Genomic DNA, 21,285 nt, shown 5'->3' on the forward strand with positions numbered 1-21,285 from the left:
TAGGCGGGTACTCCTTGACTCACTTTAGTCATCACTCTTTGTTGGAACATTTACATTGTTTCAAGTGTGTCCCATAGGACATCCTTACTTGTGTATCCTCATGTGTTTGTGGATTTCTGTAGGGTACTTACCCAGATATAGGTCAAAAAAGAGGCAGTACTATACAATTTAATCATTTTATTCTTGAACCTCTAGCATAAATTTAGAATACACTTGTTATCACACAGCAATGAATATCTTGTGCCTTTTTATTTAATTCCTGTATTTCCTGAGCATTTGTTCATTTAGAAATAATGAGAGGACCTACTATCTCATTATTAAAGACATGATTTACATGTATTCTCACTTAATCTTTACCACAATCATTGCTAGAGATGATATCACCTTTTCACAGATGAGAAATTTGAGCTTCTAAATGGTTTGAAGCTACAGCTAAGGAGTTCAGTTAGGATCTGGGCCTAAGCTGTCCAACTCTAAGGCCAATGCTCTTCACTCTACCATGGAGAGGCAACATAGCATAAAGGTTTAGTGAACACACACTGCATGGGTTGGCTCCTAACTCTGCTACTTACTAGCCTTGTGACCTTAGGCAAATTATCTCATCTTTCTGGGTCTGTTTCCTGTGACTAATAATAGTATCTACCTCATAGAGATTGTTGTGATGATGAAATATAAAAACTAATGACATAAAAGTCTCTAGCACTTATATATTTTATTTATGGTTTTTGTATGTTTGTTTGTTTGTTTTTTAGAGACAGGTTCTTGCTCTGTTGCCTGGGCTACAGTGCATTGGCATCATCATAGCTCACTGCAACCTCAAACTCCTGGGCTAAAGTGATCCTCCTGCCTCCTGAGTAGCTAGGACTACAGGCACATGCCAGCTAATTTTTCTATTTTTAGTAGAGAGGAGGTCTCACTCTCTTGTGCAGGCTGGTCTTGAACTCCTGAGTTCAAGTAATCCTCCCATCTCAGCCTCCCAGAGTGCTAGCCATTGCTGGATTATGTTTTGTTTGTTTGTTTGTTTTCTTTTTAAAAGCCAGTCAAATTTAGCAGTGGGGGGTTGAATACCAACTTTAGTGACACTAATGTTAATAAGTTCTGATAACCCGCTACCATCGGACCAGCCTGGATTATGTTTTAATAAAATGAAGACCTAACATTATTTTTCTCTTTTAACATTAAAAATTTTTGGGGGGTGTTGTTGTTATTTTTTTTGAGACAAGGTCTTGCTCTGTTGTCCAGGCTGGAGTGCAGTGGCACAATCATAGTCTACAACCTCGAACACCCAGGCTCAAGTCCAGGAGTTAACCAGGCCAAGAAAAGAGGCAAGGCATCCCAGGCAGAGGGACTGGAGGGTGCAAAGGCCAAGAGGAGGGTTAGAACCTGTTCTGAAGTATACACAGGTTATCCTCAAGAGGTGGAAGATGGCCTATAATCCTAGCACTCTGGGAGGCTGAGGCAGGCGGATTGCTCAGGCTCAGGAGTTCGAAACCAGCCTGAGCAAGAGTGAGACCCCGTCTCTACTATAAATGGAAATAAATTAATTGGCCAACTAAAAAATATATATATATATAAAATTAACCGGGCATGGTGGTGCATGCCTGTAGTCCCAGCTACTTGGGAGGCTGAGGCAAAAGGATTGCTTGAGCCCAGGAGTTTGAGGTTGCTGTGAGCTAGGCTGACGCCACAGCACTCTAGCCCAGGCAACAGAGTGAGACTCTGTCTCAAAAACAACAACAACAACAAAACCCCAACAATAAAAAAAGAGGCTCATGCCTGTAATCCTAGCATTCTGGAAGGCTAAGGTGGGAGGATAGCTCAAGGTCAGCAGTTCAAAACCAGCCTGAGCAAGAGCGAGACCCTGTCTCTAGTAAAAATAGAAAGAAATTAATTGGCCAACTAAAAATATACAGAAAAATTAGCCGGGCATGGTTGCACATGCCTGTAGTCCCAGCTACTTGGGAGGCTGAGGCAGAAGGATCGCTTGAGCCCAGGAGTTTGAGGTTGGTGTGAGCTAGGCTGACACTACAGCACTCACTCTAGCCTAGGCAAGAAAGCGAGACTCTGTCTCAAAAACAACAACAACAACAACAAAACCCCAACAACAAAAAAAATAGGCTCATGCCTGTAATCCTAGCATTCTGGGAGGCTAAGGTGGGAGGATACCTCAAGGTCAGCAGTTCAAAACCAGCCTGAGCAAGAGCAAGACCCTGTCTCTAGTAAAAATAGAAAGAAATTAATTGGCCAACTAAAAATATACAGAAAAATTAGCCGGGCATGGTGGCACACACCTGTAGTCCCAGCTACTCGGGAGGCTGAGGCAGGAGGATTGCTTGAGCCCAGGAGTTTGAGGTTGCTGTGAGCATCGGCTGATGCCATGGCACTCTGGCCAGGGCAACAGAGTAAGACTCTGTCTCAAAAAAAAAAAAAAAAAAGAGGGAGGAGGGAGGGGGGCGGGTATATACATACATAGTGAGTGAGATGTGCACCATCTGGGGGATGGTCATGATGGAGACTCAGACTTTTGGGGGGAGGAGGGGAAATGGGCATTTATTGAAACCTTAAAATCTGTACCCCCATAATATGCCAAAATAAAAAAAATAATTAAAAAAAAAATAAATAAATCATGACAGAATGAAAAAAAAAAAAAAAAAAAAGAGGTGGAAGATGAAATTGTGCGGTAACTACCAGCATTTACAAGGTCCTTTTATTTTTTAAGCCAAATTTAGCCATGGGGGGTTGAGTACCAACTTTAGTGACACTAATGTTAACAAAGTTCTGACAACCCACTACTATCAGACCAGCTACACATAGTGTCTTTTTAAATTTTGACTCCTGGAACTCCTGAGCTCAAACAATCATCCTGCCTCTCTCTCCCAGAGTGCTAGGATTATAGGCGCATAGGGCTACACACAGTGTCTTGAAAAGCACCTAAGATAGGTGCTGTTGTTACCTTCACTTTACAGATGGGGCCTCTAACTGGAAAAAAGTGGGGAGCAGGAGGAAGTAAGACCACCAACACTGGCTGGGCGTGGTGGCTCATGCTTGTAATCCTAGCACTCTGGGAGGCCGAGGCGGCGGATTGCTCAAGGTTGGGAGTTTGAAACCAGCCTGAGTGAGACCCTGTCTCTACTAAAAATAGAATGAAATTAATTGACCAACTAAAAATATATATACAAAAAAAAAAAAATTAGCCGGGCATAGTGGCGCATGGCTGTAGTCCCTGCTGCTCGGGAGGCTGAGGCAGGAGGATCGCTTGAGCCCAGGAGATTGAGGTTGCTGTGAGCTAGGCTGATGCCATGGCACTCACTCTAGCCTGGGCAACAAAGTAAGACTCTGTCTCAAAATAAATAAATAAATAACAAACAAACAAAAAAACCCCCACCAGCACTTATTTAAGTTTTGTCCTAGACGACTAGAGTGTCAAGAAGTTTTAAAGCAGGGATGTGATGACAGGATCAGATACTGTGTTTTGCAAAGATCCTTTTGGCAGTCAGGCACAGGATAACTCAACTATCCGGAGACCATGAGTGGGTCAAAGAGCTTGCACATTTCTATGGCTCCAGATAAACATTGCCAAATAACTTTCCAAGAGGTTGCGATAAAGGGCCATATTTCTTGCAATTTCTTAAGAAGTGTGAGGCAGTGTGGGCTGACTGCATTCCGCCCACAGATTTCAAAACCGCACCAGCTTTCTTCCCCTCCGCCCCTAGGCGCCGAGCCTGGTAGGTCGCCTCCCTGTTAGTGACTCGGGCCAAGCACCGACCCGCCTACTTAGGTTCCGGGCACTGGAGCCAGGTAGTTTTATGACTCTCTGCGGCACCCGTCCACATTCGCCCCCCACGTGACCCAAACAGATTCGGGCACTTCCGCTTCCCTTCGGCTTTCTTCTCGTCGGTGTCCCCGGCTGGTCCAGAGCCGGGTGAGTAAGCCAGCGCCCGGCCAGGGGCGTCTGGGATGAATCTGCCCCGCGCTGACCTTTCCCGCCCTCCTTCTCGCCACACCAGGTCCCGGCGGAAGCGGCGGTGGCGGCGCCATGGCGGAGCTGACGGCTCTGGAGAGTCTTATCGAGATGGGCTTCCCTAGGGGACGCGCGTAAGGGAGTCCCTCTAACCCCTGCCCGCGGGGGTGGGGAGCCGCGGACTTGTCCCGGCCTTTGCCCCAACCTGACCGTCACCATGGTTCGTGGGCGCTATTCACGGTGTTTCTGCCCCCAGGGAGAAGGCTCTGGCCCTCACAGGGAACCAGGGCATCGAGGCTGCGATGGACTGGTGAGCGCTCAGACCGGGTGGCGGAGGATTGGCAACTGCTGGGAGGGGCAGCCTCAACGCTAACCTCCCTGCTGACTTTCCCTGCCAGGCTGATGGAGCACGAAGACGACCCGGATGTGGACGAGCCTCTAGACACCTCCCTTGGACATATCCTGGGACGGGAACCCACCTTCTCAGAGTCAGGTGGACCTGAAGGTCCTGACTGGGGGACATGGTGTGATTATTCAGGAGGGCCTGATTAGAATCTGAAGGGATAATATACTGATTGCTTGTTTGTAGGACCTGTGTCTGCTGCTGGAGAAGGCAAACCCATTTTGAGTGAAGAGGAAAGACAGGAACAGACCAAGAGGTACAGTAGGGAACAGTCTCTCTAGCCTGGGCAACGGAGTGAGACTCTGTCTCAAAAAAAAGGAACAATCTCAATTTCACATTTCTGAGGGTCATCTTCCACCTCTCCCCAAGGTTCTAGTCAAAGAACCCTGATCTTTCTACATTTTCTTAGTTCTTTCCTCACATTTTCCTTTCCTTTTCAAATTCTTTCACATTTCTTGGGACACATGTTGCCTAATTTTGTTCTGAGTCCCTTGTTAATAAACTCATCTTCCTACTCCACATCCATTTCTCTGAGCTCTTCCCTCCTTGCAACATAGGATGTTGGAGCTGGTGGCCCAGAAGCAGAGAGAGCGGGAGGAAAGAGAGGAGCGAGAGGCATTGGAACGGGAGCGGCAGCGCAGGAGACAGGGGCAAGAGTTGTCAGCTGCACGCCAGCGGCTACAGGAAGATGAGATGCGCCGGGCTGCTGAGGAGCGGAGGAGAGAAAAGGCTGAAGAGTTAGCAGCTAGGTCTGGGCAATGGGGATGTTGGATAACTTATGAGAAAGAAATCAAGATTTGCTTTGTTGATGTCTGACCTGCTCTCTTTCTGTCTACATTCCAGACAAAGGGTTAGAGAAAAGATCGAGAGGGACAAAGCAGAGAGAGCCAAGAAGGTAGGTGACTGGGAAGACACTAGGGGGTAATGGAGTAGGCAGGTTAGTAAATCCCCTTTTCCAGCTTCAGAGGAAAAGTATGGACTCATCAGATCTGTTTCTCCTGAGGGTGGGTGCCTGATGGAGTGTTTTCTTTGTCCTTTAGTATGGTGGTAGCGTGGGTTCTCAGCCATCCCCACCAGCACCAGAGCCAGGTCCTGTTCCTTCTTCTCCCAGCCAGGAGCCTCCCACCAAGCGGGAGTATGACCAGTGTCGCATACAGGTACTGATTCTGATTCCTGTCTTGCTCTTTGGACCCCTTTTCTTGGCCTATGAGGTGCCTAGCTCAGAGCTTTTTTTCAGTTTAAGTTCCCTTTGCCAAATCTCTCCCTTCTTTGTAAATGACTTTTGAAATCCTATCTCCTCTACTCTTAGGAAAGATATCAAATTTCACCTGCCCCAGTCTTATTTAAATCCATACCTCCCTCTTACTCAGCAGTTACTCTTTTACTTGTTTATAATGTTTTCATTTGGTTTATTACACAGCTATTTGCATGATGTGGTATTTATCCAGCTGTTTTTGTATAATCTTGTCCTTTCTCAATGTGTGAGGGAGCTGGGAGTCTTTCTCTTCAATATTTAGTAAAGCAGAGCATAAGTGGTTGTTCATTTTGGTGCTTTAAATAGTAGTTGTGCTGGATCAATCTAAGAGGAAGGAGGGGGCGCCAGCTTTAGCTCTCCTTTTCTTTACTTGGACGGCTCAACTCAGTTTTGTTTTGTTTTTTTGAGACAGGGTCTCTGTTGCCCAGGCCAGAGTGCAGTGGTACAATCATAGCTCAATGTAGCCTCAAACTCCTGGGCTCAAGGGATCCTCCTGCCTTACCCTTTCAAGTAGCTGGGACTATAGGTGTGCCCCACCACACTCAACTTTTTTTTTTTTTCTTCTGTAGAGACAGGGGTCTCTGTGGTCTCAGGCTGATCTCAAACTCCTGGCCTCAAGTGATCTTCCTGCCTCAGTCTCTCAAAGTGCTGGGATTATAGGCATGAGCCACTCACTGTGCTCAGCCCTCACTCAGTTTTGACACTCACAACACTGGATATCTCCCTTGCCTACTAGGTCAGGCTGCCAGACGGGACCTCACTGACCCAGACCTTCCGGGCCCGGGAACAGCTGGCAGCTGTGAGGCTCTATGTGGAGCTCCACCGTGGGGAAGAACCTGGAGGGGACCAGGACCCAGTGCAGTTGCTCAGTGGCTTCCCCAGACGGGCATTCTCAGAAGCTGACATGGAACGGCCTCTGCAGGAGCTGGGTATGGCATGCGAGAGCAGAAACCAGGGCTTGGGGGAATGGGGAGCCCATGCTTAGGAAAAGAAAGGATGCAAAGAGAAGGGACTTGGTGGAGATGGTGTGAGGCCAGGAATTTGGGGAACAAAAAGCAACTGTCCTTGTGGTTCAAGCCTGTTTTTCTTCTATTTTCAGGACTAGTGCCTTCTGCTGTCCTCATCGTGGCCAAGAAATGTCCCAGCTGATGGGCCTTTATCCTGCCATTCCTCTCTGACCTCTTCATCTTTGATAAAGCACTGACATCTTCTTCCTAATAAATAGAACCTCTGAGTTCTGTATATGCCTCACTCCTTCCTGAATGGCTGGGAGGGACAAAATCGAGGCAGAGGAAAAAGTGAAAGGGAAGGTGTAGACCTTTTTCTTCATCTTTAGTTTCCAACAAAGAGCCTTGTTTCTTTTTTTTTTTTTTTTTTTTTTTTTTTTTTTTTTTGAGACAGAGTCTCACTTTGTTGTCCAGGCTAGAGTGAGTGCCGTGGCGTCAGCCTAGCTCACAGCAACCTCAAACTCCTGGGCTTGAGTGATCCTTCTGCCTCAGCCCCCCGAGTAGCTGGGACTACAGGCATGCGCCACCATGCCCGGCTAATTTTTTATATATATATATCAGTTGGCCAATTAATTTCTTTCTATTTATAGTAGAGACGGGGTCTCGCTCTTGCTCAGGCTGGTTTTGAACTCCTGACCTCGAGCAATCCGCCCGCCTCGGCCTCCCAAGAGCTAGGATGAGCCTTGTTTCTAATCCCTAGGTTTGATTAGCTGATAGGAGGAGAAGTGCTTTTGTTTCTATGGGTAAGACTGCATAAGCTTAAAATCCTTACTAGCTATATGCCTTGACTTTTTCTCTTTTTCTTTTTTCTTTTTTTTTTGAGAAAAAGTCTCCCTCTGTTGCTGGAGCTAGAGTGTACTGGTGTCATCATAGCTGACCACAACCTCCAACTCCTGGGCTCATGCGATCCTCCTGTGTCAGCCTCCCAAGTTGCTGAGACTATAGGCATGCTCCAACACACCAACTAATTTTTTCTATTTTTGGTAGAGACGGGGTCTTGCTCTTGCTTAGGCTGGTCTTGAACTCCTGACCTCAAGCAATTCTCCTGCCTTGGCCTCCGAGAGTGCTAGGTTTATAGGCATCAACCACCATGCCCAGCCATTGCCTTAACTTCTTTAAGCCTGGTTTCTTCTTTAATAGTATAGGGATAATAGTGCCTGTTGCTTGTAGTTGTTGTGAGGGTTGCATAATACTGATATATAATGTGCTTTAGCACAGTGCCTGGCACCTAATTCGTTCCCAAGAAGTATTAGCAACTAAAAGGGTAATTTTTTTTTTTTTTTTTTTTAGACAAGAGTCTCACTCTGTTGCCTGGGCTAGAGTGCCATGGTGTCAGCCTAGTTTACAGCAACCTCAAACTCCTGGGCTCAAGCAATCCTCCTGCCTCAGCCTCCCAAGTAGCTAGGACTACAAGCATGTGCCACCATGCCCGGCTAATGTTTTCTATATATTTTTAGTTGGCCAATTAATTTCTTTCTATTTTTAGTAGAGACGGGGTCTCACTCTTGCTCAGGCTGGTCTCGAACTCCTGACCTTGAGCGATCAGCCTGCCTTGGCCTCCCAGAGTGCTAGGATCACAGGCGTGAACCACCATGCCAGCCTAAAAGGGTAATTTTTTTTAATGTAGCCATTCACGACATTGAGAGGAGCATTAGGGTGCATCTGCACTTCACACATGCATCTCTTCTGCTCTGAAGAGTAAGTCACAACCACACTGGTGCTTTCCTAGTAACACTAAGAAGTATTGAGTACTTATTTGTACCACACACAATTTTAAGTGTTTTATATGTATTCACTGAAAACATGAAGGCTCTATTATCTAGGTGTAGGTACATTTCTCCCACATTAGAGATCAGGACACCATGATCCTTGCCCAAACTGACACAGGTAGCAAACAGTAGAACCTGGACACACACCTGGGAGGTTTAACTCCAGGGCTCAGGTTTTGAACCACCAAACTTCATGATATTTCCTCTTGAGCACCCCACCCTAGTGTCTTGCCAAACAGCTGCTGACTTTGTCCTCTCATTCTTGGATTAGGGAAGAGCCCACACTAACACTGTAAAGATCACACATAACAAATATGCTCAGCTTACAACGCCACCATCCAGCAGCTGGAAATGGCACCAATGCTCACATCTGGGTTTACACTTTGGTGTTACAAAGCTTTATTTGGTGTTCTATTTAATAAGAGCAACCTTTTTTCTTTCTTTTTTGTAGGATTTTGTATTGTAAGGAACAATCTTTTTTCAATTGCAATCTTGCTTGGGAACCACAGGATATAGAATAGACAAAAGGGGAGTGACTTGGTTGACTTGGCTGTGACCCCACTGCTTTCTCTCATCCCCTCAGTGGCATCTCCAATAGGTCCTATGACTGGATTCAGAGATTGGAAACTATTTTACATTTCTAAGTTAAGCTTTTTAACAGTTCTCAAGACAGTTATGATCTTTCATAGAATAGGACTAAGGTTTTTTTTTTTTTTTTTGAGACAGAGTCTCACTTTGTTGCCCAGGCTAGACTGAGTGCCGTGGCGTCAGCCTGGCTCACAGCAACCTTAATCTCCTGGGCTCAGCGATCCTACTGCCTCAGCCTCCCAAGTAGCTGGGACTACAGGCATGCACCACCATGCCCGGCTAATTTTTTGTATATATGTTTTTTTTTAATTGGTCAATTTATTTCTTTTCTATTTTTGGTAGAGACGGGGTCTCGCTCAGGCTGGTTTCGAACTCCTGACCTCGAGCAATCCGCCCACCTTGGCCTCTCAGAGTGCTAGGATTACAGGCGTGAGCTACCGCGCCCGGCCAGGACTGAGGTTTTTTAATATCCAGGAGTTGAACCAAGTTCTAACTCAAAGCAGGCTCCTTTCACCACTCCTCGTAAATCAGCCTCTCTCAGCTTGTTTAGACCCATTAACTGTAGGTCAAATAATGGCGACAGAAAGCATTATGATTAAGTGCTAGATGTTCCTCTCCAACCTTGCTCAAAGGACAGGAGCCCTGAGTGTCTTCTATGGCAGTGGTCCCCAACCGTTTTGGCACCAGGGACCTGTTTCATGGAAGACAATTTTTCCATGGGGATGGGTAGGAGGGGAGGGGAAAGTGATGGTTTCAGGATGATTCAAGCACATTATGTGCACTTTATTTCTATTATTATTACATTGTAATATATAATGAAATAATTATACAAACCTCTCTGCTAATGATAATCTGTATTTGCAACCCACCCCCAGTGCTAGCATCTGTGCCTCAGATCATCAGCATTAGATTCTCATAAGGAGAGCAACCTAGATCCCTCGCATGCAGTTTACAGTAGGGTTCATGCTCCTATGAGCATCTAATGCTGCTGCTGATCTGACAGAAGGGAGGAGCTTATGCGGTGATGCCAGCCATGGGGAGGAGCTGTAAACAGAAGCTCCAGTGCTTGCCCACTGCTCACCTCCTGCTGTGTGGCTGGGTTCCTAACAGGCCACGACTGGTACCACTCCACAGCCCGGGGATGGGTACCACAGCTCTATAGGCATCCATTGCTACAAGCTTTTCCAGCATAGTTCTGATGTGAAGAATGTTACTTAGTTTATCCCTGGAAGCACACTCAAATTTAGAGCACATGATTTGTTTTGAAAATGTGGTCACTATGCCTAGTGTGCTTCCGCCTCTCCTGGGAAGTAGGGCAAGCAGCAGCCACCTACTACGCACCAACATTGGGTGTCTAAGTACTGGTACCCATCCGAATTGCAGGGCTCACAATCCGGGTGAAAGAACATGATTTATTGGTTCCTTCAGTTCGTCACATCCGACCACCCTCTAGGCCCCGGCCCGAGACGCGGATGTTAAAGCAGTCAGTGCAGGGTTTGGGGTGTGTGTGTAGGGGAGACATGCTCACCCAGCGGCAGGTCCCGGGGCCCCGCAGAGTCCTGGGCACAACATCCCGGGTCCGGACCCCAGAGAAGAAAGACTGCCTCGGACAAGTGCGCCCGAGCTACCGTCCAAGCTCCCACAGGGGCAAGTCTGGTCTCACGCTGACCTCCCGCTGCCGCTAACCATCCAGTTCTTCCTACAGGCCACGTTCTCGTTCGTGGCCGCCGCCTCCTGCAGAGTGGCGAGCACTAGCTCCTGGGTCCTGGCCGCCTGCTCCCTGTGCTGCGGGTTCTGCTCCGGCATTTCCTGAGGGCAGGAAGGGAGATCTGCAGTCTGAGCGACCCAGACGGGGGTCTTCCGCCCGTCTACCCCACCTCAGGTCTCCCAGTTGCTTCTACCTTCAGCATTGCTTGCTTCTGCAGCTCTCCCGGGGTCACCAACGCAAAGAGAGCGGCGCCCACGCCAGCCCCTGCGCCCAGTATCGCGACTGCGACCAGCATTTTCTTCACGGTCCCCATGGCCCAGCGCGACCAGCGAAGTGCCCCCTGGAGCCTCCCGCAGCCTAGAAAGGCAGCCGCGGACGCCTCCCCGCCCCCTGCGCAGGCTAGAGCGGCCCAGAGGGGGAAACCATAGAGAAGCGCCCGGCTAGAGAGGACCTGATGGGAGAATCGTCCCTAAAGCAGCTAAGGAGCTTGAACATGTCCAAAAAAGATGCTGGCACCCAGGGGCTCAGCGCGGGGCTCTTTTGCATCAGATCCAGAGTGGGATTGCTAGGGGGGAAAGTATGTGTCTTTATGGTTGCTGTGGGTTTTACAATTGCCCAGTTTTTTGTCTTCGGAGATTTCCCAATCAGTAGAGGGCTGAGCTCTGCTCTGCAATTCCCTGCAGTCACTTGTGCGTTTTCAACACAACACATAGTGGTCATCCAGATATTTACAGACATCATTCTGATCCCTTTCAGTACCTTCAGCTCTGAAACAAAAACTCAAAGCCAAGTGTACTAGGTGGGGAAATGGGCTATAGGCACATATATATATTATATATATATATATATATATAATATGTCATATATATATATATATATTTTTTTTTTTTCCCCTGCCCAGTGCTGTGGCACGATTGTAACTCACTACACCCGGCTAATAATTTAAAAAAAATTTTTGTGGAAATAGTCTTGCCATGTTGCCCAGGCTGGTGTCAAACTGGCCTCAAGGAACCCTCCTACCTGGCCTCCAAAAGTGCTAGCATTACAGATGTAAGCCATTGCACCCAGCTTATTTTGTTTATTTTACAAACAATCTGTTATTTTTCTCATCGTGGTATACCCTTGGCACTGGTTTTAGTACTGTTTTATTTTTAACTCTGAAAACTCTGGATTTTGTGTAACATACAGAATTACAGAATTCTAGTTTGGACTCAGCCATGTGACTGACTGTAAGCAAGTCATTTAAGTTCTCGTGCCCTGCTTGCTTGCTTGCTTTCTCCCTTCCTTCCTTCCTCCTTTCCTTTCCTTCCTCCTTCCTTCCTTCCTTCCTAGCTGGGACTACAGGCAGGTGCCACCATACCTGGCTAATTTTTTCTATATATTTTTAGTTGGTCAATTAATTTCTTTGTATTTTTAATAGAGACGGGTCTTGCTCTTGCTCAGGCTGGTTTCAAACCCCTGAGCTTGAAGCGATCCACCCGCCTCGGCCTCCCAGAGTGCTAGGATTACAAGTGTGAGCTACCTCGCCCAGCTTTGTGCCCTGATTTCTGCGTTGGAGAATGTGGCTTATAACAGTTCTGTCTCATAGATTTAGGATAATTTGAGTTATATACAAACATTTAAAACAGTTCTGGGTAAACAGTAAGCACTACATAAATATTCATTAAATAAGATACAAACAAACATGCCAGCTTGGGAAAACCAGTAGGCAAAGAAGTCAGGAAATTCCAAGTTCATTATCAAAGCTCTTCACTCAGAAGGCTTTAATCCAGATGCCCTTGTTGTCTCCTACCCTTGCTGCCATCCCAGCGTCTCCAGGCAGTAAGTAGAAATAAAGCTCCTATCCCACCTCTTGAGCATTTTCCCCTCCCTAGAAGGCCCATAATCTCCTAGCATGTCATCCCCCTCTCCTCAAAAGTGATTAAGGGGCCAGGCTCCAAAGAAGATTAAAGGAACAGTTTGTGGGGTGCATTGGGCAGAAGTACTCTACTGAGTTCAACCACCTTGTACTCTTAAGAATCACCACCATGGCCCTTGTGCCTGGGAGCAGTGAGGAGGATGGGCCTTGGGCTAGAGATAGCCCAGGCTCCTCCAAGCACCCAGAAAGTCCCAGGCTGACCAACCCTCTCTGGAAGGACAGAAGAGAGATTGGCAGGGTTGAAGGGCGCCAGGATATTCAGGTTAGTACCTATCCACCTAGTGTCTTGCAGCTGGCTTATCCTCCAATTTGCCCCAGCCTCCCTGCTGTCTCTACTCAGGTTGTTTCTCAAAAGTCCCACCTGCCCTCTATTGTTGTGGAAGCCTCTGAGGTGAATGAAGAAGAGAGTGAGGATCTCCAGTGGCCCCATGAGGAGCTGCTGCTGCTTACAGATGGTGAGGAAGAGGAGGCTGAGGCCTTCTTCCAGGACGAAAGTGAAGAGCCAGGTGAAGGCGGTGGATGGATCAATGGGGCCATTGTGACCTGGATGTTCTGCGTAGGGCCAAGATGGAAAACTCAGTAGTGTCCCCTGCATTCATCAGTGCCAGGCACATAGTAGGTGCTAAAAGTGGTGAAGAAAGATGTGGGAGACAAAAGGCAGTTGGCAAACATTAGAGGACAGTTTCGGTGTCAGAATGGGTAACACTCTTTAATCTGTACTTTTAAAATATTTACATTGTTTGTTGTTGGGAAAAACATAATAAAATTACCCCAAACCCAACTATCCAGAAATAGTTAACAACTTAGATGTCTTCTCTTCTAAACTTTTTTCCTTATGTGTGTGTATACTCTTATAGAAGTTACCTTTTTTGAGCATTTACTATGTGCCAGGCACTGTGCTAAACACCTTTAACTCATGATTTTCAGAACCACCCAAAGGAGATACTGTATAAATGAAGAAACAGGCTGTGAAGTTAGGTTCTTAATCATATTATAATTTGCTCTTATTTTCCATAAGCAAAAAATTACACAAATTAGTTTCACAACTTTATTTTCAAGACAGGGTCTTGCTTTGTCGCCCTGGAGAGTGCAATGGCCAGATCCTAACTCACTGTAACCTCAAACTCCTGGGCTCAAGTGATTCTCCTACCTCAGCAGCCAGAGAGGCTAGGACTACAGGCACACACCCCTAGACACTGCTAAATTTTCTTATATTTTGTAGTGATGAGGTATCACTATGATGCCCAGGCTGGTCTTGAACTCTTGGCCTCAAGCAATTCTCCCATCTTGGCCTCCCAAAATGCTGGGATTACAGGCATGAGCCACTGCACCTGGTCAGTTTCATAATCTTTTTAAAAATTCAGTATTTCCAAGCAAGCATACTCAGAAGAAAAAAATTAAAAATTCAATAATATATTAGGGATATTTTTCACTGTTAATGGGTTCTCACCTCTCCTCCTCCCCCACCAGGCTGGGCTTGGAGCCCACAGAACCCCAGGTCACCCTTAAGAACATTTAATGTTGGACTCAGCTGGGGGCAGGAAGAGCAAGATGCCTCCTGGATTCCTGAGGACACAGAGTGTCTGGAAGCCCCCAACCTCTGTTCTTTTTGGGACCCAGCAATAAGCTCCCATGCCTGCAGAAGCCGCTTTGTGGAATATTCTCATCTTCTGCCTCCCAGTAGCTTTGAGGGTAAGTATTGTTCTCTCTCCTTCAAACATTTCACCTAGGTTTACTTATGAAGCCCTTCTACCTCACACCTTCCACTTATACAGGTGAGAAAAATGGGGCTTAGAGGTCAGGCCACCTGGATCACACAAGTAAATGCTGGGATTTTGATTGAGTTTGTCTGTTTTAGGAGCTCCAGGTAGTTGCAAGTGGGTTATGATCCACATGTACTTTTTTTTTTTTTTTTTTTTTTGAGACAGAGTCTCACTTTGTTGCCCAGGCTAGAGTGAGTGCCGTGGCGTCAGCCTGGCTCACAGCAACCTCAATCTTCTCCTGGGCTCAGCGATCCTACTGCCTCAGCCTCCCGAGTAGCTGGGACTACAGGCATGTGCCACCATGCCCGGCTAATTTTTTTTTTTTGTATATATATTTTTAGTTGGTCAATTAGTTTCTATTTTTTTTGGTAGAGACGGGGTCTCGCTCAGGCTGGTTTCGAACTCCTGACCTTGAGCCATCCGCCCACCTCGGCCTCCCAAAGTGCTAGGATTACAGGCGTGAGCCACCGCGCCCGGCTATCCACATGTACTTTCTATTTTCAGCACTCAACTTGTGCTTGGCACTGCAAAATGTTTAAGTATCATTGTATGTAACCGCCATTAACTCCAGGTATTATTTCCACTCTGCAGATGAGTAAACTGGGGCACAGAAACATTCAATAATGTGCCCCAGCTAGTAAATACGGAAGCCAGAACTCAAATTCTTTTTCAGCCATCTGTCTTGCAAAGACAATGCTCTTTCCAGCCCTCTTTGCCCAAGAGAAACAGTATGGTCAAGACCAAAATGTCTTTACTAATGAGAGCCCTGAACCAAGTAAGCAAAGTAGTCGATACCCCGGAAAGGGCCTAGCTCCTGTACAGTGACAGTCCAGCCTTGGGACCCTTGCTCTAGGCAGGGGAGCCGCACATCAGGGTCCTCATCTGAAAATTGAATCAGGGTCCCCTGGGGGCTTAGGACCCTGAGACATTCTGATAGTAGCCGGTAAGCCCCAGGCAGACCACCTCGGGCGACAGCATCCCAGGTGCCCTTATCCAAGAGTAGCTGGAAGGAACCTGAGGAAGCCACAGGCCCCAGGTTCTGGGCATCAGCCTGTACGAAGTGGAGGCGGGAGGCAGGGTGCCCAGGGCATAGACGTGTTTGGCTTTGGCCAACCTCCAGGAGGTTGTTCATGTGGGCCACAGCCACAGGAGAGAAGTCCACCCCCAGCACATCCACTGGGTGTGGGGATTTGGTGTAGAGGCCTGTGCACAGGCTGGAAGTTCCACAGCCTACATCCAGCACCCGCAGTGGACTGGCAGCCCGTGCTTCCTGCAGCAAGGGCAGTAGGAGCCCCTGAACTTCCTCGTATCCAAAGAACCAGTCGAAGGTGGGGACACTGCCTAGATGAGGCCGGGCATGGAGTCGATCCCAGAGGCAGCGGTCTGCCAGGCAGCTACCAGCCAGGGAGCCTGTGAACACGGGTGGAGGGTACGTGTCATCTAGTGTCCAAGTTCTATCTCACCGCTGCAAAAACGGCCCACATGTACCCTGGGGTTTTAAGAGCCACAATTTCAAGGACTAGGCTCCCAGGTCACTCAGAATCCACCTTGCCCTCCCACGGAGCTCCCAGTCTCCCTACCCGCCAAGGCCCGGCGTGTCCCAGCCACCAGGCTCCGCACGTGGAACGTTCGGTGCAACGCTGCCATCCAGAGGTCCAGGCAAGGTCAGCCAGAGAACCTTGTGGGAAATGCCGATCGCACTCCAGCCAGGGGCCTCAGATCCAAAGGAAGATCTGCAAATTCCGCGTAGAAGAACGCCTACAGCCTCCCCGAACTCTGCAGCCTCAGAATAAAGAACGCGGACACAGACCTGCTACGGTAGAAACGGCCTTTATTGGTTGCAAGCAAGTGTAACAGGAGGGGCTAGGATACAACAGCTCCCGCTCCTGGGGCGGTGTCCGTCGTCCTGAAATTAAAGGAGAAGGCGTGAGCACCCCGGGTCGGAGCCCGCTGGATCTCGGTTCTGCCCAGTTCCAAGAAACCCGGTGTCCCGGCGCTTGAGGATAGAACCGGCGGATGTGAAGCCGCCGGCACCGAAGACATGACGCCGGAGCCCTTTCACTCTGCCTCCGTACATAACGGGGAGCGGGACCACACGCCCGGTCCCCGCCAAGAAAAGGAGGGTCCTGAAGCCCAGCCCCAAATCCTCGCACGGCCACCTCAGTCCGCCAACACCACACACAAACACACTCACCCTGCTGCCGCCCTCGGAAAGATCCGAGGGCCTGGCTAGCGACATTATATAGCCCTGCGACCCGCCCCCGAGCTGTGATTGGCCCTCGGAGGGCTGAGGGGCGGAGCTCTGCGGACCCTACGCGGAGCGGAAGTGCGGACCAGGCGTTGAGCTGAGATCATGGGGGCTCCTGGGGGAAAGATCAACCGGCCCCGAACGGTGACTGCGCTGGGGCCGCGGTTTTGTTTTCCCCAAACCTCCTGGAGCCCTCTTGTCTCGCCCGACATCGGATTGATGGGGGGCCGGGGTTGCTGGGCATAGCTGTCCCAGGTTGCAGTGCGCCGCCTCGGTCTCATTTGCATCTTTCTCCCACGCAGGAACTGAAGAAGAAGCTGTTCAAGCGCCGGCGGGTGTTGAACCGGGAGCGGCGACTGAAGCACCAAGTGGTTGGGGCTGTGATAGACGAGGGGCTGATCACACGGCACCACCTCAAGAAGCGGGCGTGAGTACCAAATCCTCTTCCCTTTGGCCCTTCCCAACGAGTCTTCTTGCAGAGTTCGGGATCAACCAACACCGATCTGCTTTCCTCGTGCACTCACGTATATGAGGGAAATATTTGTCGGCTGTGTTAATTCCTAAACTCTGCTAGCCTCTCAATAACCGGTAGCTGCCACCCTTTCTTGGGTCTTGGACTCTGTTGGAAAGTTGTCGACTCTCCCACCTACAGTAAGATTGTACATTCACATAGATTTTTTTATAAGCAAACTTATTTTTATTTACAGAGAAGGGCACATAAAAGTGCATACAAGAATTTTCCCAAAGGTACACATAGGATTTTCCTTAGAAGTTTCAAGGCCCCCTGAGTCTTGCGGAAGAGTTGTCATTCATTAACTACTTTCTACATCCTTTCAATAGCTTCTTCAGCCTAAATATTTAGAGTTTCTGTTTCCTTTTCTTCTTCTTTTTTTTTTTTTTGGAGACAGGGTTTTGCTCTATCACCTGGGCTAGAGTGCAGTGGCATCATCACAGCTCACTGCAGCCTCCAACTCCTGGGCTCAAATGATCCTCCTGCCTTAGTCTCCTGAGTAGCTCTGGGACTATGGGTGTGTGCCACCATGCCCAGTTAATTTTTCTATTTTTTGTAGAGTTGGAGTCTCCCTCTTGCTTAGGCTAGTTTCAAATTGGCCTCAAGCAATCCTCCTGCCTAGGCCTTCCAAAACGCTAGGATTACATGCGTGAGCCAGTGCACCCAACCTAGAGTGTCTACTACATACTGAACTTTAACACTGAACATATTTTATTTAATACTTAATCCTGAGGTATGTGTTGAGATTAATGTTAAGTATGTTAAAATCTAAGTATAGAGAGACTTAACTCACAACCTTTACAGCTCAGACTTTCAGACTGTTATGTGATTTGAATACAAATATCTTTCCATAGACAGAACCATCTGTGTGACCTAGGTCAGTTCAGGTTAATCTTGATATCTTTGCTCCTACCTACCCTTCAGGTCCAGTACACGTGCCAACATTACTCTTTCGGGGAAGAAGCGCAGGAAACTCCTCCAGCAGATCCGGCTTGCCCAGAAAGAGAAGGCAGCCATGGAAGGTGAGGCTGGGGCAGAGAAGTGGGTGAAGGGGAGCCTGGATTTATTTGGGTTCTTTAATGCTTCCTCTTTCCCTTTACTCAGTGGAAGCCCCTTCAAAGCCAGCCAGAACTAGTGAAGCACAGCCCAAACGGCAAAAGAAGACAAAACCCCCCCAGGATGTAGACATGAAGGACCTTGAAGATGAGAGCTAAAGTTCTTACCTTTTCCACCAGAAGATTCTCAGCTGGAGCCATAAGGACTCCAGAGGTTGTTTCAGAGGACTTTGGAAAAAGCATTGGCCCCTTTCAACTCTCCCCAGATTCTCTTCCATAATGGCTTACTGACCTCCCCTGGAGGGGATGGGTTGGGAGGGAAGAGGATACAAAAGAAAGATTGGAGAGGTGCCTGTCTAGCAGTCAACTCCTTTTGTAATAAAGCCCTAGAGCTCTGACTGAGATGTGTGTGGTTAAATGTAGGACCTGGGATGGACCATAAAAAGACATTGGGGAGTGTAGAAACAAGGCAATCAGGAAGCAAGACCCACAGAGCTTGCTTGAGCAAATACAACAAGAAGCCAGCCTCTGCGTTGGCCCTGTCTCCCTAGTGAATGACACTCTAACTTTCCATTTCTGCCAAAAATAACATTATTTTAAGGCTGACAGAAGAGGTAAGAGTCCTGATACAGTTCTGCCACTGCCCCTTTGTGACCAGGGTAGGCAAGTTACTTTACCTCATGTTTCTCTTGCTTCCATTGCTGGATTATGTTTTCAATAAAATGAAGACCTGACATTATTTTTCCCTTTTCACATTCAAAACTTCTGGGGTTTTTTTGTTTGTTTGTTTGAGACAAGGTCTTGTTTTGTTGCCCAGGCTAGAGTACAGTGGCATGATCATAGCTCACTGCAACCTCAAACTCCTGGGCTCAAGAGATCCTCTTTCCTTAGCCTCCTGAATAGCTGGGACTACAGGCCCACGTCACCATTTTTAGTAGAGACAGTCTTGCTATTGCCCAGGTTGGTCTTGAACTCCTGGCCTCAAGCGATCTTCCTGCCTCAGGCTCACTTCAGGCTTGAACTTCTGGGCTCAACGATCCTTCTGTTCAGCCCTCAAGCAGCAGGAGGGACTACAGGCGTACACCACCATGCCCAGCTAATTTTTTTGTATAGATAGGATCTGCTATGCCTTGGCCTCCCAAAGTGCTAGGATTATAATAAGTATGAGCCACTGTGCCTGGCTGACAACTTTATATGTGCTTTACTACACAACAATCACCATCCCAATACTCTCAGACAGATACTATGATACTATCCCCATTTTACAGATGCAGAAATCAAGATACAGGCCGGGTGTGGTGGCTCACGCCTGTATTCCTAGAACTCTGGGAGGCCAAGGTGGAAGGATGGCTCAAGGTCAGCAGTTCGAGATCAGCCTGAGCAAGAGTAAGACCCCATCTCTATTAAAAATAGAAAGAAAGAAAAAAAAAAAAATAAAAATAAAAATAGAAAGAAATTAGCCAAACAACTAAAAAATATATAGAAAAAATTAGGCAGGCATGGTGGTGCATGCCTGTTAGTCCCAGCTACTCAGGAGGCTGAGGCAGAAGGATTGCTTGAGCCCAGAAGTTTGAAGTTGCTGTGAGCTAGGCTGACGCCACGGCACTCTAGCCCAGGCAATAGAGTGAGACTCTGTCTCAAAAAAAAAAAGAAAGAAAAGAAAAAAAAGGAAACCAAGATACAGAAAAAGCCCATGGTCACTAGCTAGAAAATGATAGAAGGACTTGGGTACAAGCAGCCTAGCTCCAGAGTCCTTCAAACTGCCTCTTGTCACCGCTATCATTCAAAGAGGAGTTTCTGCGTCTGGTATTATGCTAAGCCTTTTACATAAATTATCTCAAGTGATCTTCACAAAAAAGTTTGTGAGATACAGGCATCATGCCCATTTTACAGACAAGGAAACAGGCTCCAAACAGCTGGGTCACTTAGGGTTATATTGCTAATAAATGGCAGATATGAATCCAGATCTGTCCAGTTCCAAAATGAGCATTCTTTTTTTTTTTTTTTTTTTATAAATATTTTTTTACTCGTGGACGAGGTTCTGGGGCCCCAAGAGCGGGGCCCCCGGAAGTCGCCTAAAAATGAGCATTCTTATATTGTGAAATCCTTACAAATTGTCTCATATTTATTGTACTAGAACAGTGCTAGGTAATAAGTAATAGAAACACTTGTGTAAGTGATTGAACTTCTAAAATTAAGAATAAAGACCCATAAATAACAGTAAATTAGTCATTTTAGCTTTTAAAGCACAATCACTTCAAAAGTATCTGTAGTACCTACCATCTGGTGCATTTTAACTCACATTCCCATTGATAGCACTAAGCCTTCTGGGTAATATAGATCTCAGAACTCACTTTCCCATTCATTCATTCAACAACGATTAAGAATTTACTACAGGCTTGGCGAGGTGGCTCACGCCTGTAATCCTAACACTCTGGGAGGCCGAGATGGGTGGATTGCTTGAGGTCAGAAGTTCAAAACCAGTCTGAGTGAGACCCCGTCTCTACTATAAATAGAAAGAAATTAATTGACCAACTAAAATATATATATACAAAAAATTAGCTGGGCATGATGGCGCATGCCTGTAGTCCCAGCTACTCAGGAAGCTGAGGCAATAGGAATGCTTGAGCCCAGGAGATTGAGGTTGCTGTGAGCTAGGCTGATGCCATGGCACTCACTCTAGCCTGGGCAACAAAGTGAGACTGTGTCTCAAAAAAAAAAAAAAATATATATATATATATATATATATATTAAAAAGAAAGAAAGAAGAAAGAAAGAAAGAAAGAAAGAAAGAAAGAAAGAAAGAAAGAAAGAAAGAAAGAAAGAAAAGAAAAGAAAAAAAAAGAAAGAAAAGAAATTGGCCAACTAATATATATAGAAAAAATTAGCCAGGCATGGTGGCACATGCCTGTAGTCCCAGCTACTCGGGAGGCTGAGGCAGCAGGATCGCTTGAGCCCAGGAGTTTGAGGTTGCTGTGAGCTAGGCTGATGCCACGGCACTCACTCTAGCCTGGGCAACAAAGAGAGATTGTCTCAAAAAAAAAAAAATCTACTACAAGCCAGGCAGACACTGTTGTAGATGATAAAGATATAGGTTTT

At 47.1% G+C, this 21,285-nt stretch overlaps 4 protein-coding genes and 1 non-coding gene across 8 annotated transcripts; 2 read left to right on the forward strand and 3 right to left on the reverse strand.

The window, feature by feature from the left end:
- The first annotated feature begins 3,820 nt into the window (after positions 1–3,820).
- Positions 3,821–6,861, forward strand: UBXN1 (UBX domain protein 1). 2 transcript variants are annotated; one of them, XM_012778217.3, is made up of 10 exons: positions 3,821–3,922; positions 4,008–4,095; positions 4,218–4,271; positions 4,360–4,466; positions 4,551–4,620; positions 4,922–5,113; positions 5,208–5,259; positions 5,405–5,521; positions 6,356–6,548; positions 6,719–6,861. In XM_012778217.3, exons 2-10 carry the CDS (start codon positions 4,037–4,039, stop codon positions 6,766–6,768), a joined length of 894 nt encoding a protein of 297 aa, XP_012633671.1. In that variant the 5' UTR covers positions 3,821–3,922; positions 4,008–4,036; the 3' UTR covers positions 6,769–6,861. The 2 variants fall into 2 exon arrangements, with proteins under 2 accessions (XP_012633671.1, XP_012633672.1); XM_012778218.3 differs by having other exon boundaries at positions 4,360–4,454.
- Positions 6,862–10,375: 3,514 nt separating this feature from the next.
- Positions 10,376–11,106, reverse strand: UQCC3 (ubiquinol-cytochrome c reductase complex assembly factor 3). The gene is made up of 2 exons (XM_012778219.3): positions 10,885–11,106; positions 10,376–10,792 (listed from the first exon to the last, which is right to left on the reverse strand). Exons 1-2 carry the CDS (start codon positions 11,002–11,004, stop codon positions 10,643–10,645), a joined length of 270 nt encoding a protein of 89 aa, XP_012633673.1. The 5' UTR covers positions 11,005–11,106; the 3' UTR covers positions 10,376–10,642.
- A 1,612-nt stretch (positions 11,107–12,718) lies between these two features.
- LBHD1 (LBH domain containing 1) lies at positions 12,719–18,588 on the forward strand. 2 transcript variants are annotated; one of them, XM_076001815.1, is made up of 6 exons: positions 12,719–12,871; positions 12,950–13,115; positions 14,080–14,301; positions 16,923–17,047; positions 18,056–18,153; positions 18,236–18,588. In XM_076001815.1, exons 1-6 carry the CDS (start codon positions 12,719–12,721, stop codon positions 18,264–18,266), a joined length of 795 nt encoding a protein of 264 aa, XP_075857930.1. In that variant the 3' UTR covers positions 18,267–18,588. The 2 variants fall into 2 exon arrangements, with proteins under 2 accessions (XP_075857930.1, XP_075857929.1); XM_076001814.1 differs by having other exon boundaries at positions 12,719–13,115.
- CSKMT (citrate synthase lysine methyltransferase) lies at positions 13,292–16,786 on the reverse strand. 2 transcript variants are annotated; one of them, XM_076001816.1, is made up of 3 exons: positions 16,567–16,786; positions 15,953–16,278; positions 13,292–15,782 (listed from the first exon to the last, which is right to left on the reverse strand). In XM_076001816.1, the coding sequence occupies exons 2-3, from the start codon at positions 16,017–16,019 to the stop codon at positions 15,127–15,129; spliced, it is 723 nt and encodes a 240-aa protein (XP_075857931.1). In that variant the 5' UTR covers positions 16,020–16,278; positions 16,567–16,786; the 3' UTR covers positions 13,292–15,126. The 2 variants fall into 2 exon arrangements, with proteins under 2 accessions (XP_075857931.1, XP_012633674.2); XM_012778220.3 differs by having other exon boundaries at positions 15,953–16,606.
- On the reverse strand, positions 16,356–16,495 carry LOC142870805 (small nucleolar RNA SNORA57). The gene has a single exon (XR_012919137.1). It is a non-coding gene; the product is annotated as a small nucleolar RNA SNORA57 (small nucleolar RNA).
- Positions 18,589–21,285: the final 2,697 nt, after the last annotated feature.

The sequence above is a fragment of the Microcebus murinus genome, chromosome 4, assembly GCF_040939455.1.
Source record: "Microcebus murinus isolate Inina chromosome 4, M.murinus_Inina_mat1.0, whole genome shotgun sequence".
Lineage (NCBI taxonomy): Eukaryota > Metazoa > Chordata > Mammalia > Primates > Cheirogaleidae > Microcebus > Microcebus murinus.